The sequence below is a fragment of the Eriocheir sinensis genome, chromosome 50, assembly GCF_024679095.1.
Source record: "Eriocheir sinensis breed Jianghai 21 chromosome 50, ASM2467909v1, whole genome shotgun sequence".
Taxonomy (NCBI): domain Eukaryota; kingdom Metazoa; phylum Arthropoda; class Malacostraca; order Decapoda; family Varunidae; genus Eriocheir; species Eriocheir sinensis.
The window spans coordinates 7,316,780-7,335,716 of NC_066558.1; the positions used below are offsets into that span (position 1 = coordinate 7,316,780).

Consider the following 18,937-nt stretch of genomic DNA (forward strand, 5'->3'; position numbering starts at 1 on the left):
TTCTTCCTCCTCTTCTTCCTCTTCTTCCTCCTCTTCTTCCACCTTCTTCCTCCTCTTCTTCCACCTCTTCTTCCGTCTTCTTCCACCTTCTTCCTCCTCTTCTTCCACCTTCTTCCACCTTCTTCCAGCTTCTTCCACCTTCTTCCTCCTCTTCTTCCACCTTCTTCCACCTTCTTCCTCCTCTTCTTCCACCTTTTTCCTCCTCTTCTTCCACCTTCTTCCTCCTCTTCTTCCACCTTCTTCCACCTTCTTCCTCCTCTTCTTCCACCTTCTTCCTCCTCTTCTTCCACCATTTTTCTCTCTTTCATCACCTTTTCTTTACCTGTTACATATTAAGTCACACATTCCTTCTATTTAAAAACACACTAGACAATATAATCAAGTATTTTTTCATAATTTTACGTTCATTTTTCAGTATTTTTCATCTTAAGACTCGATCTCCCCTATTCATTGCAGTATTACGTTCATTTTTCAGTATCTTTCATCATATCACGTTCATTTTGCACCATATTACGTTCATTTTTCAGTATTTTTTATCTCTAGACTCGTTCCCTTTATTCCTCATTATATTTCGTTCGTTCTTTTCAGTATTCTTCGCCTTCAAAATCCTTTCCTCTCACCTTCTTCTTCACCTGTTATTATTGTCGCAAAGGAAGCCCATAACATCACACTCGGCAACATTATGAGACTCTTTTCATCATAATATCACGTTCACTTTTCATCGTTCTCGTCTTTGAATTCCTCTCCCTTTCATCTTTACCTGTTACATCATAAGCAGAATCATTATATATTTCAAAACACATTAAAAACATTATCACAAGTATTATTTTTTTACAACAGAGACAGCTCAAGGGCACAAAGAAAAGGAAACAATAATAATAAAAAAGCCCGCTACTCGCTGCTCCTAAAGAGAATCAAAAGAGGTGGCCGAAAGAGGGGTCAGTAATCAAGAGGGGTCAATTTCTATCACATTGCGTTTATTTTTCAGTATATTCCTTCTTTAAATTCCTTTCCTTTCATCTTTTCCCTGATGCGTCTCAAATAGAATCATGATATATTTCAAAACACACTAAAAACAACATTATAACAAGTATTTCCCATCACATTACGCTTATTTTTCAGTATATTCAACTTTAAATTCCTTTCCTCACATATTTTTACCTGCGTTTACCTGTTTAGCTGTTTTCTTGCCTGTATGTCAAGAGAAAATCCATAAAATCACATTCAAAACAACCATCACGATTGTTTTTCATCACATTACGTCTATTTTTCAGTATATTCCCTCTTTAAATTCCTTTCCTCGTCTGTTTACATGTTTTTTTACCTGTGTGTCAAAGAAAATAAATAAAAACACATTCAAAACAACATATTCACAAGTATTTTTCATCGTTTATTTTTCAGTATATTTCCTCTTTAAATTCCTTTCTTTATCTTTTTACCTGTTTTTTTTTACCTGTGTGTCAAAGAAAATCGATAAAAACACATTCAAAACAACATATTCACAAGCATTTTTCATCATTTATGTTTCAGTATATTCCTTCTTTAAATTCCTTTCCTCATCTTTTTACCTGGTTTTTTTTTACCTGTGTGTCAAAGAAAATCCATAAAAACACATTCAAAACAACATATTCACAAGTACTTTTCATCACATTACGTTTATTTTTAGCTTTTTCGACTTTAGATTCCTCTCCTTTTTCTATCAATTCTAAGTATATTTCACCATTTTAACCTTCCTCATTACGTCACACATTCCTTCTATAAAAACCCATTCAAAACAACATAATCACAAGTATTTTTCATCACATAACGTTCATTTTTCATCATATACGACTTTAGATTCCTCTCCTTTTTCTATAAATTCTAAGTTTATTTCACCATTTAAACCTTCCTCATTACGTCACACATTCCTTCTATAAAAACACATTCAGAGCAACATAATCACAAGCATTTTCCGTCTTATTACATTCATTTTTCAGTAGTCTTCCCCTTTAGGCTCGTAGCCCCCTTTCAAGTCGTATTTACCTGGCTGTTCTCATGACGTCACGGGCCTCTGACGTCACACAGGTGAATACACACACACACACACACACACGCTGCGCCGCCCAATGTTTGTACTCCCGCCACAGTTGCCTCTTAAGTGCTCGGGTGTGGCTCTCTCCTCTTTACTTCTCTTGGTCCACTTTCCTTTCCTGTCTCTTTCTTATCCTTGGGTGGAGAGTTTGGGGGTGGGGGGGGGAGGGTGTAAGAAAACAGGAAGAGAACATATAGAAAACAGGTAGAAAACAGGTAGACAAAAGGTAGAAAACAGGTACATAACAGGTAGACAACAGGTAGAAAGCAGGTTCATAACAGGTTGACAACAGGTAGAAAACAGGACGAAAAGAGGTACAGAACAGGAAGAGAACAAGTACAGAACAGGTAGAGAACGCGTACGGAACAGGAAGAGAACGCGTACAGAACAGGTAGAGAACAAATACAGAACAGGTAGAGAACAAGTAGAGAACAGGTATCAAACAAGTACAGAACAAGTATAGAACAAGCACAGAACAGGTCGAGAACAGATGAGTCGTGACGTAACATCTGCGTCACACTCGACCTACGAAGGGAAGGTGTGACTAAATGATTGATTAAGCCTCAGGTGAGCTAGGAGGAGGAGGAGGAGGAGGAGAAGGAGGAGGAGGAGAAGAAGGAGGAGGAGGAGGGGGAGGTAGTGGTAGTGGTGGTAAGCAAAGGAAGGAAGGAAGGAGCGAAGTGATAGGAGAAGGACACGAAGGAAGGAAGGAAGGAAGAGGGGGAGAAAGGAAGGAAGGAAGGAGGAGGAAAGGAGAAGAAAGAGAGAGGAGAATAGGATGTGAATGAGCGAAGGAGGAATAGGAGAAACAAGGAATGAAGAGGAAGAGGAGGTGAAGGAAGGAGGGAGGGAGGAAGTGAAGGAAGGGAAAGGAAGGAGGAAGAGGAATAGAGTAGGTAAATGGGAATGAGAGAGAGAGAGAGAGAGAGAGAGAGAGAGAGAGAGAGAGAGAGATGGCGACGGAGAAGGAAGAGAGGAAATTAAATAAGGAAGCGGATGAGAAGGAGATAAGGAAGAAAGGAAATAGGAGAAGAGAAGAAGGAAGAGGAGGAAGAGGAAGAGGAGAAAGAAAAAATGGGTATATGGAAGGAAGAGGTGATGGAGAAGGTATGGGTGGAAGAGGGAGAGAAGAAAAAGAGAGAGAAAGGAGAAGAAGAAGAAGAAAAAGAAGAAGAAGAAGAAGGAGGTGACGAAGAAGAAACGGAGAAAAGAGATGAAAAATAAGGGAAAAGATAAGAAAGAGGAATAAGATTAGGAGGAAGAAGAGATGAAGAAGAATGAATAAAGGAAGGAGGAGGAGGAGGAGGAGGAGGAGGAGGAGGAGGAGGAGATAGGAAGAGACTGTTGTTCAAGGATACTGATGAGATGGGGAATAGGAGAGAGAGAGGTCGATAAGATGGTATATTTCTCATTGAACTCCACTCTCTCTCTCTCTCTCTCTCTCTCTCTCTCTCTCTCTCTCTCTCTCTCTCTCTCAAAGCTCAAGTGGTCTGCCATTCACTAAAGGACTCTCTCTCTCTCTCTCTCTCTCTCTCTCTCTCTCTCTCTCTCTCTCTCTCTCTCTCTCTCTCTCTCTCTCTCTCTCTCTCTCTCTCTCTCTCTCTCTCTCTCTCTCTCTCTCTCTCTCTTTCTTTTTCCTTTGTTTCTTTCATCTATTGATTCTCCTCTCATTGATTATGTTCAGAGAGAGAGAGAGAGAGAGGGGTCGGGGGGTGGGGAGAGTGTGAGAGATGGAAGTAAGGAAGGAAGGAAGGAAGGAGACTTGGCAGCACTGCGGAGTCCCAAACAGGTGAGGTTGTGGCAACACTGCAATGGGAAAAATAACAATGACGCTCAGATGATGTTGGAAGAAGAGGAGGAGGAGGAGGAGGAGGAGGAGAAGAAGAACTAGAAGGAGAATAAGATGATGATGTTGATGATTTTGAAGAAGAAGAAGAGGAAGAAGAAGAAGAAGAAGAAGAAGAAGAAGAAGAAGAAGAAGAAGAAGAAGAAGAAGAAGAAGAAGAAGAAGAAGAAGAGAGGAAAGACGAATGGAAGGACGAAGATAGGAGGAAGGAAGAAAGGAGGTAGAGAAGAAAGAAATGAAGGAAAAAAAGCAGAAAATAGGAAGAAGAAAAGAAAGAGAAAATAAATACGAAATGAAGAAAGGAAGGGAAAAGGGGGAGAAGAAAATGAAGTGAAAATGGAAAAGAAGGAAGAAGGGAAAAAGAAGAGAAGAAACAATAACCAGAAGAAGGAATAAGAAGAGAAGGAAACCAAAGAAGGAAGGAAAGAAGGAAGGAAACAGAAGGAAGATAAAGAAAATGAAAACGAAAGGAGGAAGAGAAGACAAACAAGGAGAGAGAAAAAGAAGACAGAAATAACGAAGAGGAAGAAACAGGAGAAGAAAAAGAGGAAAAGAAGGAGGGGGAGGAAGAGAAGACAAACAGGAAGAGAAAAAGGAGACAAATAACGAAGAGGAAGAAACAGAAGAAGAAAAAGAGGAAAAGGAGGAGAAGGAGGAAGAGAAAATCAGAAAGTAAGAAAAATACGAATACAGGAAGAAAGAAACATAGAAGAAAAGAGGAAGAAGAGGAGGAGGAAAAAGGAACAAATGAAGAATGGGGAATAGAAAGGAAAACAAAGAAAAGAGGAAGAGGAAGAAAGAGAAGAATTTATTTATTTATTTATTCTTCTTTATCCTCCTCCTCCTCCTCCTCCTCCTCCTCCTTCTCCTCTTGAAAACAATTAGATAGATCATTTTTTTTTTCTTAATTTATTTCCTTTATCTATTTTCCTTTATTCTTGTTTATCATATTTTTCACTCCCTTTTATTTTTTTGTTTCTTTTTCTTCTTTCCTTTGTTTTCCTCCCTTTTCTTCATTCTTTTTTTCTTTATTCCTTTTTATGCCACAATTTATCTATGTCTCTCTGCTTTATCCTCTTTTTCATCTGTATATTTCCTTATCTCTGTCTTCTTCTCCGTTTCTCTATCTATCTATCTATCTATCTGTCTGTCTGTCTGTCTGTCTGTCTGTCTGTCTGCCTCATTTTTTCCTCATAATATATTTTTAAGTTTCAACGAAGGAAATTTAATGATAAGAAGAAAATTAATCGCGCGGTAAAGAAGATGAAGAGGAGGAGGAGGAGGAGGAGGAGGAGGAGGAGGCGTGAGAAGTGGAGGTGATGGAGGAAAGGGAGGTAATGATAGGTGAAGGAGGAGGAGGAGGAGGGGAAAGGAGATTAGGAAAGGAAAGAGGAGGAGGAAGAAGAAGAGGAAGAGGAAGAAGAACCTGTCCCTATAGGCGTTGGTTCATTAAAATAGTTAGTTGTGGAAGAGGAGGAGGAGGAGGAGGAGGAGAAGGAAGAAGAAGAAGAAGAAGAAGGAGAAGAAGAAGAGAGAAGAGGAAGGAAAATAAACCAAAAAAACAGACTCAAAAAGGAAAAGAGAAGAGGGGAGGAAATCAAGGAAGAGAAGAATAGAGAAGAGAGGAGAGAAAGGAAAGAAGGAGAGGAGATAGGAGAGAGAAAGTAAATAATAATAAGGGATGTTTCTGTTATTTGTGTCTCAAGAGAGGGACGGATTTAGCAATGAGAGAGAGAGAGAGAGAGAGAGAGAGAGAGAGAGAGAGAGAGAGAGAGAGAGAGAGAGAGAGAGAGAGAGAGAGAGAGAGAGAGAGAACAAGGTTATAAATGTAAGGAATAATCGCGAAAATGATGATATAGGGAAGAGGAATGAAGAGGAGGAGGAGGAGAGAGAGAGAGGAGTAAAGAGAGAGGAGAGAAGAGAATAAAAGAGGAAGAGAGAGAGAGAAGATGATGAAAGGAGCAGTAAAGAGACAGAAATGAGAGAGAGAGAGAGAGAGAGAGAGAGAGAGAGAGAGAGAAAAGGAACAAACTTATAGAAAAAGCAAGAAAAAATAAATGAGAGAGAGAGAGAGATGAGAGAGTTTAGAGAGAGAGAGAGAGAGAGAGAGAGAGAGAGAGAGAGAGAGAGAGAGAGAGAGAGAGAGAGAGAGAGAGAGAGAGAGAGAGAGAGAGAGACTCGACCTTTGAACTTCATAATAACAAACCTCTTCCTCCTCCTCCTCCTCCTCTCATCCTTCTTTCCCATTATTTTTCTTCCTCTTTTTCTCTTCCTTTCCTCTTCCTTCTCCTCCTCCTCCTCTTCCTCCTCCTCCTTCTCTCTTCTTTCTCTCCTTTGTCCTACTTTCTCTCTCTCTCTCTCTTCCTCCATCCTTCCCTTTTTCTCTTTCTCCCTCTCACACCTTTCTCTTCTTCCTCCTCCCTTCATTCTCTCTCTCCTCTCCTTCCACTCTCTTCCTGTCTTTCTTCCTTCCTGTCAACTCCCTCTCTCCTTCCTCCTCCTCCTCCTCCTCCTCCTCGTCTTCCTCCTCCTCCTCTTCCTCTTCCTCCTTGGGGATAGAAGGGGGATTTGAGCAACGTTAAGTCATTCCCCAAGGGCTCCTAAAACACTCTCTTCCCCCGAGCGAGTCACTAAGGTCGAGGTAGGCACGCTGGGCTATAGGGAAATAAACCTTATCGACCCCCCTCCATTCCTCTCCCTTCTCCTCCCCTTCCCTCCCTTCACCCCTCCTCCCCCTGTCTTAAGGCTTCTATGGGCTTGTATGGGCTGGGTGTAGGTCGTGTATGGGACTTGTTTTGTTTGTTTTGTTTGCGATTCAGTTGTCTTGTTTTATGTCTTGTTTTTTTGTTCTTATTTTTTTACTCCTTTTTTTCTTGTTTCGATTTTATTTTCTTATTTGAGTAAAGTTTTTTTTTACTTTTTTTTCTTAGTTTCTTAGCCTTTGGGAATTAAGGTGTTTGGAGGCTTGCTAGATGAAACAGTACAGTCTGTTCATGCGTGTGGCGAGGACGTTGAGATCTCAGAAAGTTTCACATACCTTGGCAGCGTGGTTCATAACGATGGTGAGTCTGGCCAGGAAGTCTTACGGCGGACTGGCCTGGCCCACGGTGTTGTGGACTCGCTCAACGCGAGTATATGGCGTTGTCGATACCTGTGCAGAAGGACTAAGATCTGGATCTTCAAGTCCCTTGTGCTCCCTGTCTTACTCTATGGTTGTGAGACATGGACACTAAATGGGGAATTGGAGAGGCGGATTGATGCCTTTGGTAATAACGCAGAATCATGGGATATCGCTGGAATGACTTTGTGTCAATCCGGCGACTACTCCGTGAGACTGATTTGACATATATTACCTGCATAGTCCGTCCACGCCCTGAAGCTGATCCTGCTCATCGGGTTGTCTCTGTATGAGACAATCCTGAGTGGAGGAGGCCAAGGGGACGCCCACGGAACTCGTGGCTTGATCAAGTCGATAGATCCTGCCGGGAGGTACTCGGGTTGGGCAGGGGCCTGCATTGAAACTCGCCCGGAGGGACCCGCGGGTTTGGCGTCGTAGGGTGGGGGAGGCGACGCACCCCCCGGCGTATGCCCCCATTGATTGATTGATTGATTAGTTTCTAGTGTTTCGAGGAGAAAAAGAAGAAAAAAAAAGGAAGATGAAGAGGAGGAGGAGGAGGAGGTGGACGAAGAAAGGAGGAGAAAGAGGGAAAGAAGGAGCAGGAGAAGGAGAGCGATAAACAGGAATTAGAAAGAAAGAGAAGGAGAAAGAAGAGAAGGAGAAGAAAGAAGAAGAAAAGGAGGAGGAAGAGGAGGAGGATGAAGTAGTATAAGATGAGGAAATGAGAAAGAAGGAAGAAAAAGAAGAAAGAAAAGAGGAAGAAGAAACTGAGACGGAGAAAAAGTAGTAAGAAAAAGAAGAAAAAGAAGAAAAGAAGAAAATTAATCAAGTTTTCAGTAATTATTTCCCTTCGTTGTTTTTCTCTTCATTATCTTTCATTATTTTCTTCCTCTCCTTCATCATCTTCATTATCTCCTATACCGAATGACGTCACGGGAGAGAGAGAGAGAGAGAGAGAGAGAGAGAGAGAGAGAGAGAGAGAGAGAGAGAGAGAGAGGTGAAGGACCGAACACCTTTGATATTTGATTTTTTTTGTTTATTTTATTTATTTATTTATTTATTTATTTATTTGTTTGTTTGTTGTTGTTTATTGTTTATCGTTTGCGAATTTAGATTTTTTATTATTTTTTTTTCTCATTTCTTTCTTTATTCACGTTTTTTTTCAACTTTTTATCATCATTTTCGTTTTTATTTTTGTCATTATTTTTTTTCTTTTTATTGTCATTTATTTTTTTCGTCATTTTCCGGTTCATTTTTTTCAACTTTATTTTATTATCATTTTCGTTTTTATTTTCTTCGTTTATTTCTTAACTAATATTTTTTTGGTTTATTATTCGACCAATTTCCGTTTTCTGTCGTACTTTTCGTCCAATTTCCCGTTTTCTTTCGAATTTCGGTTTATTTTTCGTCCAATTTCTTGTTTTCTTTCTATTTCGGGTTTATTCTTCGACCAATTTCCGTTTTCTTTGTATTTTTCGACCAATTTCTAGTTTTCTTCGTATATCTGGTTTATTCTTCGACCAATTTCCCGTTTTCTTTCTATTCCGGTTCATCGTTTTCTTCGGCGTTTGCGTTTACCCCATTTTCTCTTCGTTAATCCCTTTACCCCATTTGTTAACCAGTAATGAGTCTCTTCTATTTACTAACTCATTAAGACAACCCATCAAATATGTTTTCCTCTACCCCCCCCCCCCTCCCCGCTCCCTTTCCTGCCTACTAACCTATATTTACTAACCTACTTTACATAACTTTACTTTTTCCCCATTTTCCAACCCTCTAATTCTTTGTCTCCCTTTACCTAAGGATTTATCAACCCCTTTCCTGTATTTCCTTATTCTTTTTCTCCCTTCCCCCTTTTCCTCTTATTTCCCTTATTTCTTCACTATACTGTCCAAACCCCTTATGCAAGAGTTAATCAGCATCTTCATTCTTTTATCACTATTCTGTCCAAGCCACAAATGTAAGAGTTAACCAGCATCTTCATTCTTTCATCACTAAACTGTCCAAACCCCTTATGCAAGAGTTAACCAGCATCTTCATTCTTTCATCACTATATTGTCCAAACCCCTTATGCAAGAGTTAAGCAGCATCTCCATTCTTTCATCACTATTCTGTTCAAACCACTAATGCAAAAGTTAAGCAGCATCTTTTTTCCTTCATTTCTATACTGTCCAAACCCCTTATGCAAGAGTTAATCAGCATCTTCATTCTTTCATCACTATATTGTCCAAACCCCTTATGCAAGAGTTAATCAGCATCTTCATTCTTTCATCACTATATTGTCCAAACCCCTTATGCAAGAGATAACCAGCATCTTCATTCTTTCATCACTATATTGTCCAAACACCTTATGCAAGAGATAACCAGCATCTTCATTTTTTCATCCCCTTTCACTGGTAAACTCAGGAACAGCCTTCTCCTTCTCATTATCCATTTCTCCTACTCTTCATTTCTCTTCATTTACCTTTCGTTCATACCCCTCCCGCCATACCAACCACTTCCTCACTTCTAACAATCTAACATACCCTGTAGCACCCCCTAACCCCCTACTAACCCACTAACACACTAACAGCCGCCCCTCCCTCGGCCGCAGATTGCCCCGCCGCCGAGGACCAGATGGAGCGGTTCCCCTGCCCCTCGCCAGACCGCATGGGCCGCTACCGCTGTATCGATGACCACGTGCTGTGCGACGGATTCATTGACTGTCCCGACGGCGAGGATGAGGACAGGCAGCAGTGCATGTTTTATAAGACGGTGAGTGAGAGAGAAAAAAGGGGTGTTTTGAGGAGGCTGAGTGGAAGGTTTGGGAAGTGTAGAGGAGGAAGGAAGGAAGGAAGGAAGGAGAGGGGGGGCAGAAAATATATACAGGGAAAGAAAGAAGGGAAAATAAAGATGTGGGAGAGAAGTAAAGGTAAAATAGGTGAGGGAGAGAGAAGAAAGGGGTATCTTGAGGAGGCTGAGTGGATTGTTTGGGAAGTGTAGAGGAGGAAGGAAGGAAGGAAGGAAGGAGAGGGGAGGCAGAAAATATATACAGGCAAAGAAAGAGAGGAAAATAAAGAAGAGGGAGAGAAGTAGAGGTAAAATAGGTGAGTAAGAGAAAAGAAAGGGGTGTCTTGAGGAGGCTGAGTGGATTGTTTGGGAAGTGTAGAGGAGGAAGGAAGGAAGAAAGAGGGAAACGAGAGAAGAGACAGAAGAGGAATGAAGGGGAGGAAGAAGAGAAGGAAGAGAGGTGAAGGAAAGAGGAGGAAAAAAAGTGAGAAGTGTGTGTGTGTGTGTGTGTGTGTGTGTGTGTGTGTGTGTGTGTGTGTGTGTGTGTGTGTGTGTGTGTGTGTGTGTGTGTGTGTGTGTGTGTGTGTTTCTGTGTTTCTGTGTCTGTTTGAATAGTGAACCCAGAAAATTATATAAAAAACACATAATCAGAGAGAGAGAGAGAGAGAGAGAGACTAGGGGCTCTCTCTTCTCTCTCTCTCTCTCTCTCTCAGTTCTAATTATCAACATCCTTCAAATGAAACTGAATAAAAATTTCAATTAGTTTTACGGAAGAGAGAGAGAGAGAGAGAGAGAGAGAGAGAGAGAGAGAGAGAGTAATAATAATAGTAAGAAGAAAAAAAGAGAAAAATGAGAGACAGAATAAAAAAAGGAGATGAGAGAAATGAAATAAAAGGAGAAGAAAAGGTTAGGAAAAATTACCTCATTAACTCTGCAAATTAGGAGAGAGAGAGAGAGAGAGAGAGAGAGAGAGAGAGTAATCAGAGTCCTCTTCATCCTATGTTCCTATTTTTCTCCTCCTCCTCCTCCTCCTCCTCGTCCTCCTCCTCCTCCTCCTCTACCTCCGTTCCTCCCACGCCTCTACACGTGACCTTTCCTCCTCCTCTCTCTCTCTCTCTCTCTCTCTCTCTCTCTCTCTCTCTCTCTCTCTCTCTCTCTCTCTCTCTCTCTCTCTCTCTCTCTCTCTCTCTCAACCTCCTCCTCCTCCTCCTCCTCCTCCTCGGACAAAGGTCTTCCCGACAGAGGACCTCAGGAAATAGCCTCTTCCTTCCTCCTCCTCCTTCTCGTCCTCCTCCTCCTTCTCGTCCTCCTCCTCATCCTCCTCCTCCTCTTCCTTATTGCCTTAGATACAAGTCGAGGATTTAAAAGAGAATTCTTAAAGGAAATTGAGGAGGAGGAGTTGGAGGAGGAGGAGGAGGAGGAAGAGGAGGAGGAGGAGGAGGAGGAAGGAAGGGGGGGTAGACAATATATATAGCCGAGGTAAGAGAGAAGAAGGGATAGGAGGGAGAGAAGAGAAGGAAGAAGAGGAGAAAGAGGGAAAGGAGAGAAGGGGAAGATGAGGTAAAAAAGGAAGAGGGAAGAGATAAAGGAAGAAGAGAAGAAAGAGAAGGGAAAGAAAGAAAGAATGGAGGAAGAGGGGAAGATAGGAGGAGAAATTGAAGGAAAGTTTGAAGATAGAAGAGAGGGAAAAAAGTAGAAGAAAAGGATAAGGAAAAGTAAGAAAGGAAGAAACTTTACTCATTATCTACTTTGAAAGGCACACGTCATCCCATTTTCTTCTTTCCAATACTAACCCGTTTTCTTTAAGGCGTAACTAACCTGACCTCATTTACTTTTATGTATAACTATCCTAACCTCATTTTCTTTCATGTATAACTAACCTAAACTCATTTTCTTTCATGTATAACTATCCTAACCTCATTTGCTTTCATTCTTTACTACCCTAACCTCATTTTCTTCCATGTATAACTAAGTAACCTCATTTTCTTTCATGTATAACTAAGTAACCTCATTTTCTTTCATTCTTTACTACCCTAACCTCATTTTCCTTCATGTATAACTAAAGTAACCTCATTTTCTTTCATTCTTTACTCCCCTAGCCTCATTTTCTTTCATTCTTTACTCCCCTAACCTCATTTTCTTTCATGTATAACTACCCTAACCTCATTTTCTTTCATGTATAACTAAAGTAACCATTTTATTTCATGTATAACTTACCTAACCTCATTTTCTTTCATTCTTTACTACCCTCACCTCATTTTCTTTCATGTATAACTAAAGTAACCTCATTTTCTTTCATGCATAACTTACCTAACCTCATTTTCTTTCATTCTTTACTACCCTAACCTCATTTTCTTTCATGTATAACTAACCTAACCTCATTTTCTTTCATGTATAACTAACCTAACCTCATTTTCTTTCATGTATAACTAATCTAACCTCATTTTCTTTCATGTATAACTAACCTAACCTCATTTTCTTTCATGTATAACTTACCTAACCTCATTTTCTTTCATTCTTTACTCCCCTAACCTCATTTTCTTTCATGTATAACTAATCTAACCTCATTTTCTTTCACTCTTTACTCCCCTAACCTCATTTTCTTTCATGTTTAACTACCCTAACCTCATTTTCTTTCATGTTTAACTACCCTAACCTCATTTTCTTTCATGTGTATCTAACATAACCTCATTTTCGTTCATGTATGACTAACCGTTTTCATTTTCTCTTCATGACTAACGTAACCTCATTTTCTTAACCTCATTTTCTTTCATAACCTCATTTTCGTTCATGTATGACTAACGTAACCTCATTTTCTTTCATGTGTAACTAACGTGACCTCATTTTCTTTCATGTATAACTTACCTAACCTCATTTCCTTTCATGTATAACTAATCTAACCTCATTTTCTTTCACTCTTTACTCCCCTAACCTCATTTTCTTTCGTATACAAGCAACCACACCCCGTTTTCCTTCATGAATAACAATCTGCATCCCATTTTCTTCTTTACAGACCGACTTCTTCACACTTCCGCACTCCGTTTTCTTTCTCTTCCAAACTAACCTTACTCCTCCCATTTTCTTCCTTTTCTTCCTTTATCCTGTCTTCCTTTATCTTCCCATTTTCTACCACACACAGCGAACTCCATTCTATTTCTCCCGTTTTCCCTCACCCCCAGCTAACCACACCCCGTTTTCCTTTACGTATAACTAACCTAATCTCATTTTCTTTCACATATAAGTAACCTCACCCCATTTTCTTCCATTACAGAGCAACCACTTCCCGTTTTCCCTCACCCCCAGCTAACCACATCCCGTTTTCCTTCACGTATAACTAAGCTAATCTCATTTTCTCTCACATATAAGTAAACTCACCCCATTTTCTTCCATTACAGAGCAACCACTTCCCGTTTTCCCTCACCCCCAGCTAACCACATCCCGTTTTCTTTCTCCTGCAGACAAAAGCACATCTGGACGTACTAGCAGACGCCATTATCAGGTGGGCGAGGGGTGGAAAGTGATCTCGGAGGGCAGCCCCCCCACCACCACCCACAGCCCCACCCCCCCGCCCCCCACCAGCCCTCTAACGCAATAGCACCCCGTCGCCCCGCCTCCGTCCCGTCCTTGTTGAGGGGGGGACTAAAAGAGAAAGAAAACGGGAGAGTAGAAGAGAAAATGGGATATGGTTGCCTCCTCGCGCGCGCCTACGACTACATCTTTACTTTGGTCTCTAAATAATGAAGGTGATGATGGTGATGGGAAGAAGATGGGAAGCTTTCTGACGCCTATGACAACATTCTTACACTATACTCTTTGATGATGAAGATGATGCTGGTGATGGTGAAAGAAGATGGGAAGCTTTCTCAAGCCTATGACAACATCCTTACACTATATTCTTTAATGATGATGGTGAAGGTGATGATGGTGATGGAAAAAGATGGATAGCTATCTCACGCCTATGACAACATCCTTACACTATACTCTTTGATGATGAAGATGATGATGGTGATGGTGAAAGAAGATGGGTAGCTTTCTCACGCCTATGGCAACATCCTTACACTATACTCCTTGATGGTGATGATGGTGATGGTGAAAGAAGATGGGTAGAATTCTCAAACCCACTACAACATCCTTTCACTATTCTCTTAAATGATGGTGAGGAGGAGGAGGAAAAAACATCACAGAAAAACGAAAATATTAGAGAAAAACAAAAAATAAATAAAACCAAAAGAAAAGTTATCGAATCTAAGAACTAAAAAATAGAAAATGAAAAAGAAAAGACGTACAGAAGAAATATTAAGAATTAGAAGAGAGAAAATACAGAAAAACGTGAAAATAATAAAAAAAGGGAAGTAGAGCAAATGAAGATAAGGATACAGCAAGATAACGTACGAAGATAAAGATAAGATAAAGATACCTGCAGAAAGATAATAAGAAATACACTTCAAGAAACACTCCCAGCATCAAGATATCCACCCTAAAACACCCTACAGCTAGAAATGACGATAGAGAAAAATACCAAGAATAAATAAAGATACGAATGAAGATAAACATACACCCATAAGGATACCAAGAAATACACTCCAAAATTCACTCCCAAAATCAAGATATCCACCCTGAACACCCCACAGCTAACACTGAAGATAAAGATAGAGGATGATAGCAAAAACAACAGCGAGACAGCAAGAAACACACACTTAAGATACACTCCCAGAATCAAGATGGAATATATAACAAAAGAAGAATTGGTTTGAAACTTCGCCGGAAAATTGGTTATAATGTAGAACCCGCCAGAAAACAAAAGAATAACTGATTGTAAACGGAGAAGAAGATGAACACCCTCACGAACGCCTGGAATATATAACAAAAGAAGAACTGGTTTGAATCTTCGCCGGAAAATTAGTTGTGATGTAAAACCCGCCAGGAAACAAAAGAGTAACTATGATTTTCGGCTTCTGGGAGGGTAAGAATAGCTGATTGTATACGGAGAAGAAAGATGAACACCATTACCTTCGTCTGAAAGAAATAACAAAAAACATCATTTGAAACCCCGCTGGAAAACAAAAGAATAACGATGATTTTCAGCTTCTAAGAGGGTAAGAAAAAGTGATTGTACACGGAAGAGAAAAAAGATGAACTCCCTTACTTTCGTCTAAAAGAAATAACAAAAAAACAAACATCATTTGAAACCCCGCTGGAAAACAAAAGAATAACTATGATTTCCACCTTCTGAGAGCACAAGAATAGCTGATTGTAAACTCCACTTAGAAAAACAAAAGAAGAATGGCCAGTTTTAAACACCCGATGGAAAAAAACAAAAGAAGAGTTGATTTTAGAACTGCTGAAACTAGAGAAATAATGAAATCCAAGGAGTAGAAAAAGAGATACACAAAAAGAACGAGAATATTAAAGAAAAGAAAACAAGAATAATTAAATACCTTATAGAAGAGGCATGCAGTTCAAAAAGCGAGAACAGGAAACAACAACAACAACAACAACAACAACAACAACAACAACAACAACAACAATGACAACAACAACAAAACGTAAAAATATATGGAAAAAAAGAAGAAATTTACAATCAGAAAACTGGAAAAAATGACATCCAGAGAGCCCGAGTCTTAAAAGACGAAAAAAATATCGAATCCAAATAAAAACGAAACTGGAAAATAAAGGAAAAAACAAAAATAATCGACAACCAAATTTCCAAGCAGCAGCAGCACCATGGCCAACCAAAGCACAACCACAGAGAAAGAGGAGAGAAGAGAAGAGAAGAGAAGAGAAGAGAAGAGAGAAGAGAAGAGAGATAGGGAGAGGTACCATTTCTGCCCTTTCGTCACACAACCAACCACACACCACCAAACCACAACCAGAGAGAAGAGAAGAGAAGAGAAGAGTGAAGAGAAGAGAGATAGGGAGAGGTACCATTTCTGCCCTTTCACTACACAACCAACCACACACCACCCAAACCACAACCAGAGAGAGAGAAAGAGAAGAGAGAAGAGAGAAAGAGGTGTACCAAGTCTAGCCTTGCAACACCACCATCACCACCACCATAAGAAAGAAAGTGAAGAGAAAGAGAGACATAGAAGAGAAGAGAAGAGAAAAGAGAGATAGAGAGGAGTACCGTGTCTGCCCACTACCACCGTCACCGTCACCACCGTCACCGTTATTGAGGAAGAAAGTGAAAAGAGAGAGAGAGAGAGAGAGAGAGAGAGAGAGAGAGAGAGAGAGAGAGAGAGAGAGAGAGAGAGAGAGAGAGAGAGTGCCACGCCAAGTCTTTCGTGACCACCTTCTGACCTATTGACCCCGACCTGAGCCACGGGGTGCAGTAGCTCATGCACGGTGTTCGCGGAAGGTCAAGACGCAGCCCCAGGTGACCCCCCGGCGAGGCTGGCGAAGGGAAAACAACAACAACCAAACAACAACAACAACAACACCATCGAGGGTTACAGCCAAAAAGAGAGGAATTAGTCTTCATAAAAGGGATTGAAGACGATGGTATATGCGCGGCCTAGACTAACTCCACCGCCCCCCCCTGCCCTGCCCCCCACCCCCCCAGAAGGCAGCCCCAGGGACGAGAAGAGGACAAGGAAGACAGTATCAAGGAAGACAACAAGAGGACAACCCCGCTAACTCGACTCTCTTCAAGCCCTGGTGTCGCCCCTAACGAGGTCACAGGTGTTACAAGTCGCCCACAGGTGTCAGGTGCAAAGGGGTCGAGGTCACCACGCCCCCCACCCACCCCACCCCCTCTACACTCCCCCCCAGCGCCCCCACCCTCACCCCCCGAAGCCTGGCCCTCCTTTGTGTGTGTGTGTGTGTGTGTGTGTGTGTGTGTGTGTGTGTGTGTGTGTGTGTGTGTGTTTGTGTGTGTGTTTGTTTGTTTGTTTCATTGTTTGTGTGGTCGGGTCGCCTCTGCCGCCGCCCCCCCCTCCTCCCCCCCCCCCGCCCCTCCCCCCACCCACCCACCCCCCACCACCACCACCATCGTCACCACCACCTCAACACCGCCGCCGCCGCCGCTGCCGCAACCACCACCGCCACCACCACCACCACTACCACCCAGGCCGACTTATGATCTCCTTTTAGTATTATTTTGAAGGTTTTATTTTTCCTATGAGAGGTTTATTACGTGTATGATTCCTGTATCTACTTCTGCTACTACTACTACTATTACTACTACTTCTGCTACTACTACTACTACTACTACTACTACTACTACTACTACTACTGCTGCTGCTGCTGCTGTAGCTACTCTTCCACATGTTTGTTACTAAGACGTTCGCTTCGGAAGATGATCGGTTCAGATTCTTCTTCTCGTCCTTGTCCTTCTTGGTCTCACGTCTGTTGTTGTCCCTCGTTCGATCCCCCGAGCCAGAGTTTCCCCCCACGGTCACCTGTTATGCATTACTTACAGCGTTAAGGACTCCTCGCTCCTCCATTATTAGGTTCCACACTAAAACAGGATGTAAAAAAAAACTAAAAAAAAAATCCTCCATGCCTTTGTATGTAGAGAGTAAAATGTAAAAAAAATACTGTTGAGATTGACAAAGTTTAGTGTTCATTACTGAAGGAAATAAAAGAGTCACGACCACCAAAAATTGCTTATCACTGCTGGCACGCGAGAGGCGGCAGGCGGGGCCCCACGGGTGTCGGGGCGGGGCGGGGCGGGGCGGCAGGGCGGCGGCGGGGCGGCGCGGCGCGGGGCCTCCGGGCGGTGCGGGAGAGTTCTGAGGCTGTTCTTTCATCTCCCGCACGCGACCCGGAAGCCTCCCGCTGCTGACGATGACGATGTTGCTGCCGCCGCTGCTGTTAGTGCTGCTGCTGCTGCTGCTGCTGCCGCCGTGCTGTTACTGCTGGTTACTGCTGCTGCCGAGCCCCGCGTGGGTGCCAGGCGCGAGGCGAAGGAAAACAAACAAGTCAGCGTGAACCACCCGGAGCTGATGATGATGATGATGACTGGTGACGACGATGACGATGATGATGTGGTGACGGTGTCAGGGCGGCGCCCCTGACGACCAGCGGCGGCGGGGGGCCGAGCCGGTCCAAAAGACCCGCCGCAGCAGAGACTGGCCTGGCCGCGCCCTGGGAGCCGCCGCGCCGCCCCCCCCCGGGCCCGCCGGGCACGCCAGGCCCCGCGCCCCGAGGCCCCGCCGAGGCCGTCCTTCGCCACTCCTCCAGCTTGTTGAGTCGCATCTTTCCGCGAGCCCGAGCGCCCGTCGGGCCGCCCGGCACCAGGCCGCGGTGGCCCGCGCGGGTCTCGGGTCCGCGCCCCGTGCTTGACGTTGCTAGAGGCAAGGAGGCGCGGCGCGGCCAGCTCGCCGCGCCGCGCCGCAGCAGCGGCCGGCAGCCCGCAGCGCCGAGGAGCCGAGGACCGCCGCCCTGAAGGAGGCCGCGGCCGCCCGGGGCGGGGAGTGTCGAGGCCGCGCGTGTGGCGGCGTGGCGGTGGCGCCTCGGCAGTCATGGGGGCGGGGCGCTTGCCCTGGGCGGGGGGGGGGGGACGTCTGCCCCTGCCCCGCGCCCCCCCGCCCCGCGCCCCCTCGCCGCGCCGCCGCCGCCGCCGCCGCGCCCCGGACGCAGGGACGGAGGCCGGGCCGCGCGTCGTGGCCGTGTTCGGTGTGTCGTCGCGTTGTTCACGCCAGGGACGGACGGACGATATTTTACTATTATGATAATAACGTGTTCTCTAAACACCATGCCTGTGTGATACTAGAGCCTGTCTCGCCGCGCCCGCAGCGGCGCAGTGAAGCGGGACGCGGCGCGCGCCCGCCCGTGCTGCGCGCCCGCGCCGCGCCCCTGGCGGGCCCCGGGGGGCGGGGCGGCGCTGCCTGCCCCGCCCCGCGCCCCGGCCCCGCCCGCTGTAGCGCCGGCCCCGGCTCACTGGGGTAATACGCTTTCTGTGTATCCGGTACGGTCACCCGTGTACTGAGTGTCGCTCCCTCCCACCCCAACACAAACACCACCACCACCCTCCCCACCACCACCACCTCGCCTCCACCACTACCACCACCACCACCACCATTCCCCCCCACACCCGCACCGCCCACACCCGCCCGGGCCGGTACGCCCCCCTGTCCCAGCCCCCCCGTGGCCACCCCACCCGCCCACCCACCCACCACCACCCTCGTAT

General features: G+C 43.9%; 1 protein-coding gene and 1 long non-coding RNA gene across 2 annotated transcripts in view; one reads left to right on the plus strand and one right to left on the minus strand.

Annotated features, from left to right (window-relative positions):
* The window catches only part of LOC126982358 (uncharacterized), a 69,535-nt gene extending 54,188 nt beyond the window's left edge, over window positions 1–15,347 (plus strand). Inside the window, exons 2-3 of the mRNA XM_050834371.1 lie at window positions 9,629–9,789; window positions 13,263–15,347. Of these exons, the coding sequence (XP_050690328.1) occupies window positions 9,629–9,789; window positions 13,263–13,325 (224 nt within the window). The 3' untranslated portion in view covers window positions 13,326–15,347. The remainder of the gene's footprint in view (window positions 1–9,628; window positions 9,790–13,262) is intronic.
* Window positions 13,733–16,736, minus strand: LOC126982359 (uncharacterized). Its single transcript, XR_007735143.1, has 2 exons — window positions 13,923–16,736; window positions 13,733–13,844 (listed from the first exon to the last, which is right to left on the minus strand). It is a non-coding gene; the product is annotated as an uncharacterized LOC126982359 (long non-coding RNA).
* Between the last annotated feature and the right edge of the window lie 2,201 nt (window positions 16,737–18,937).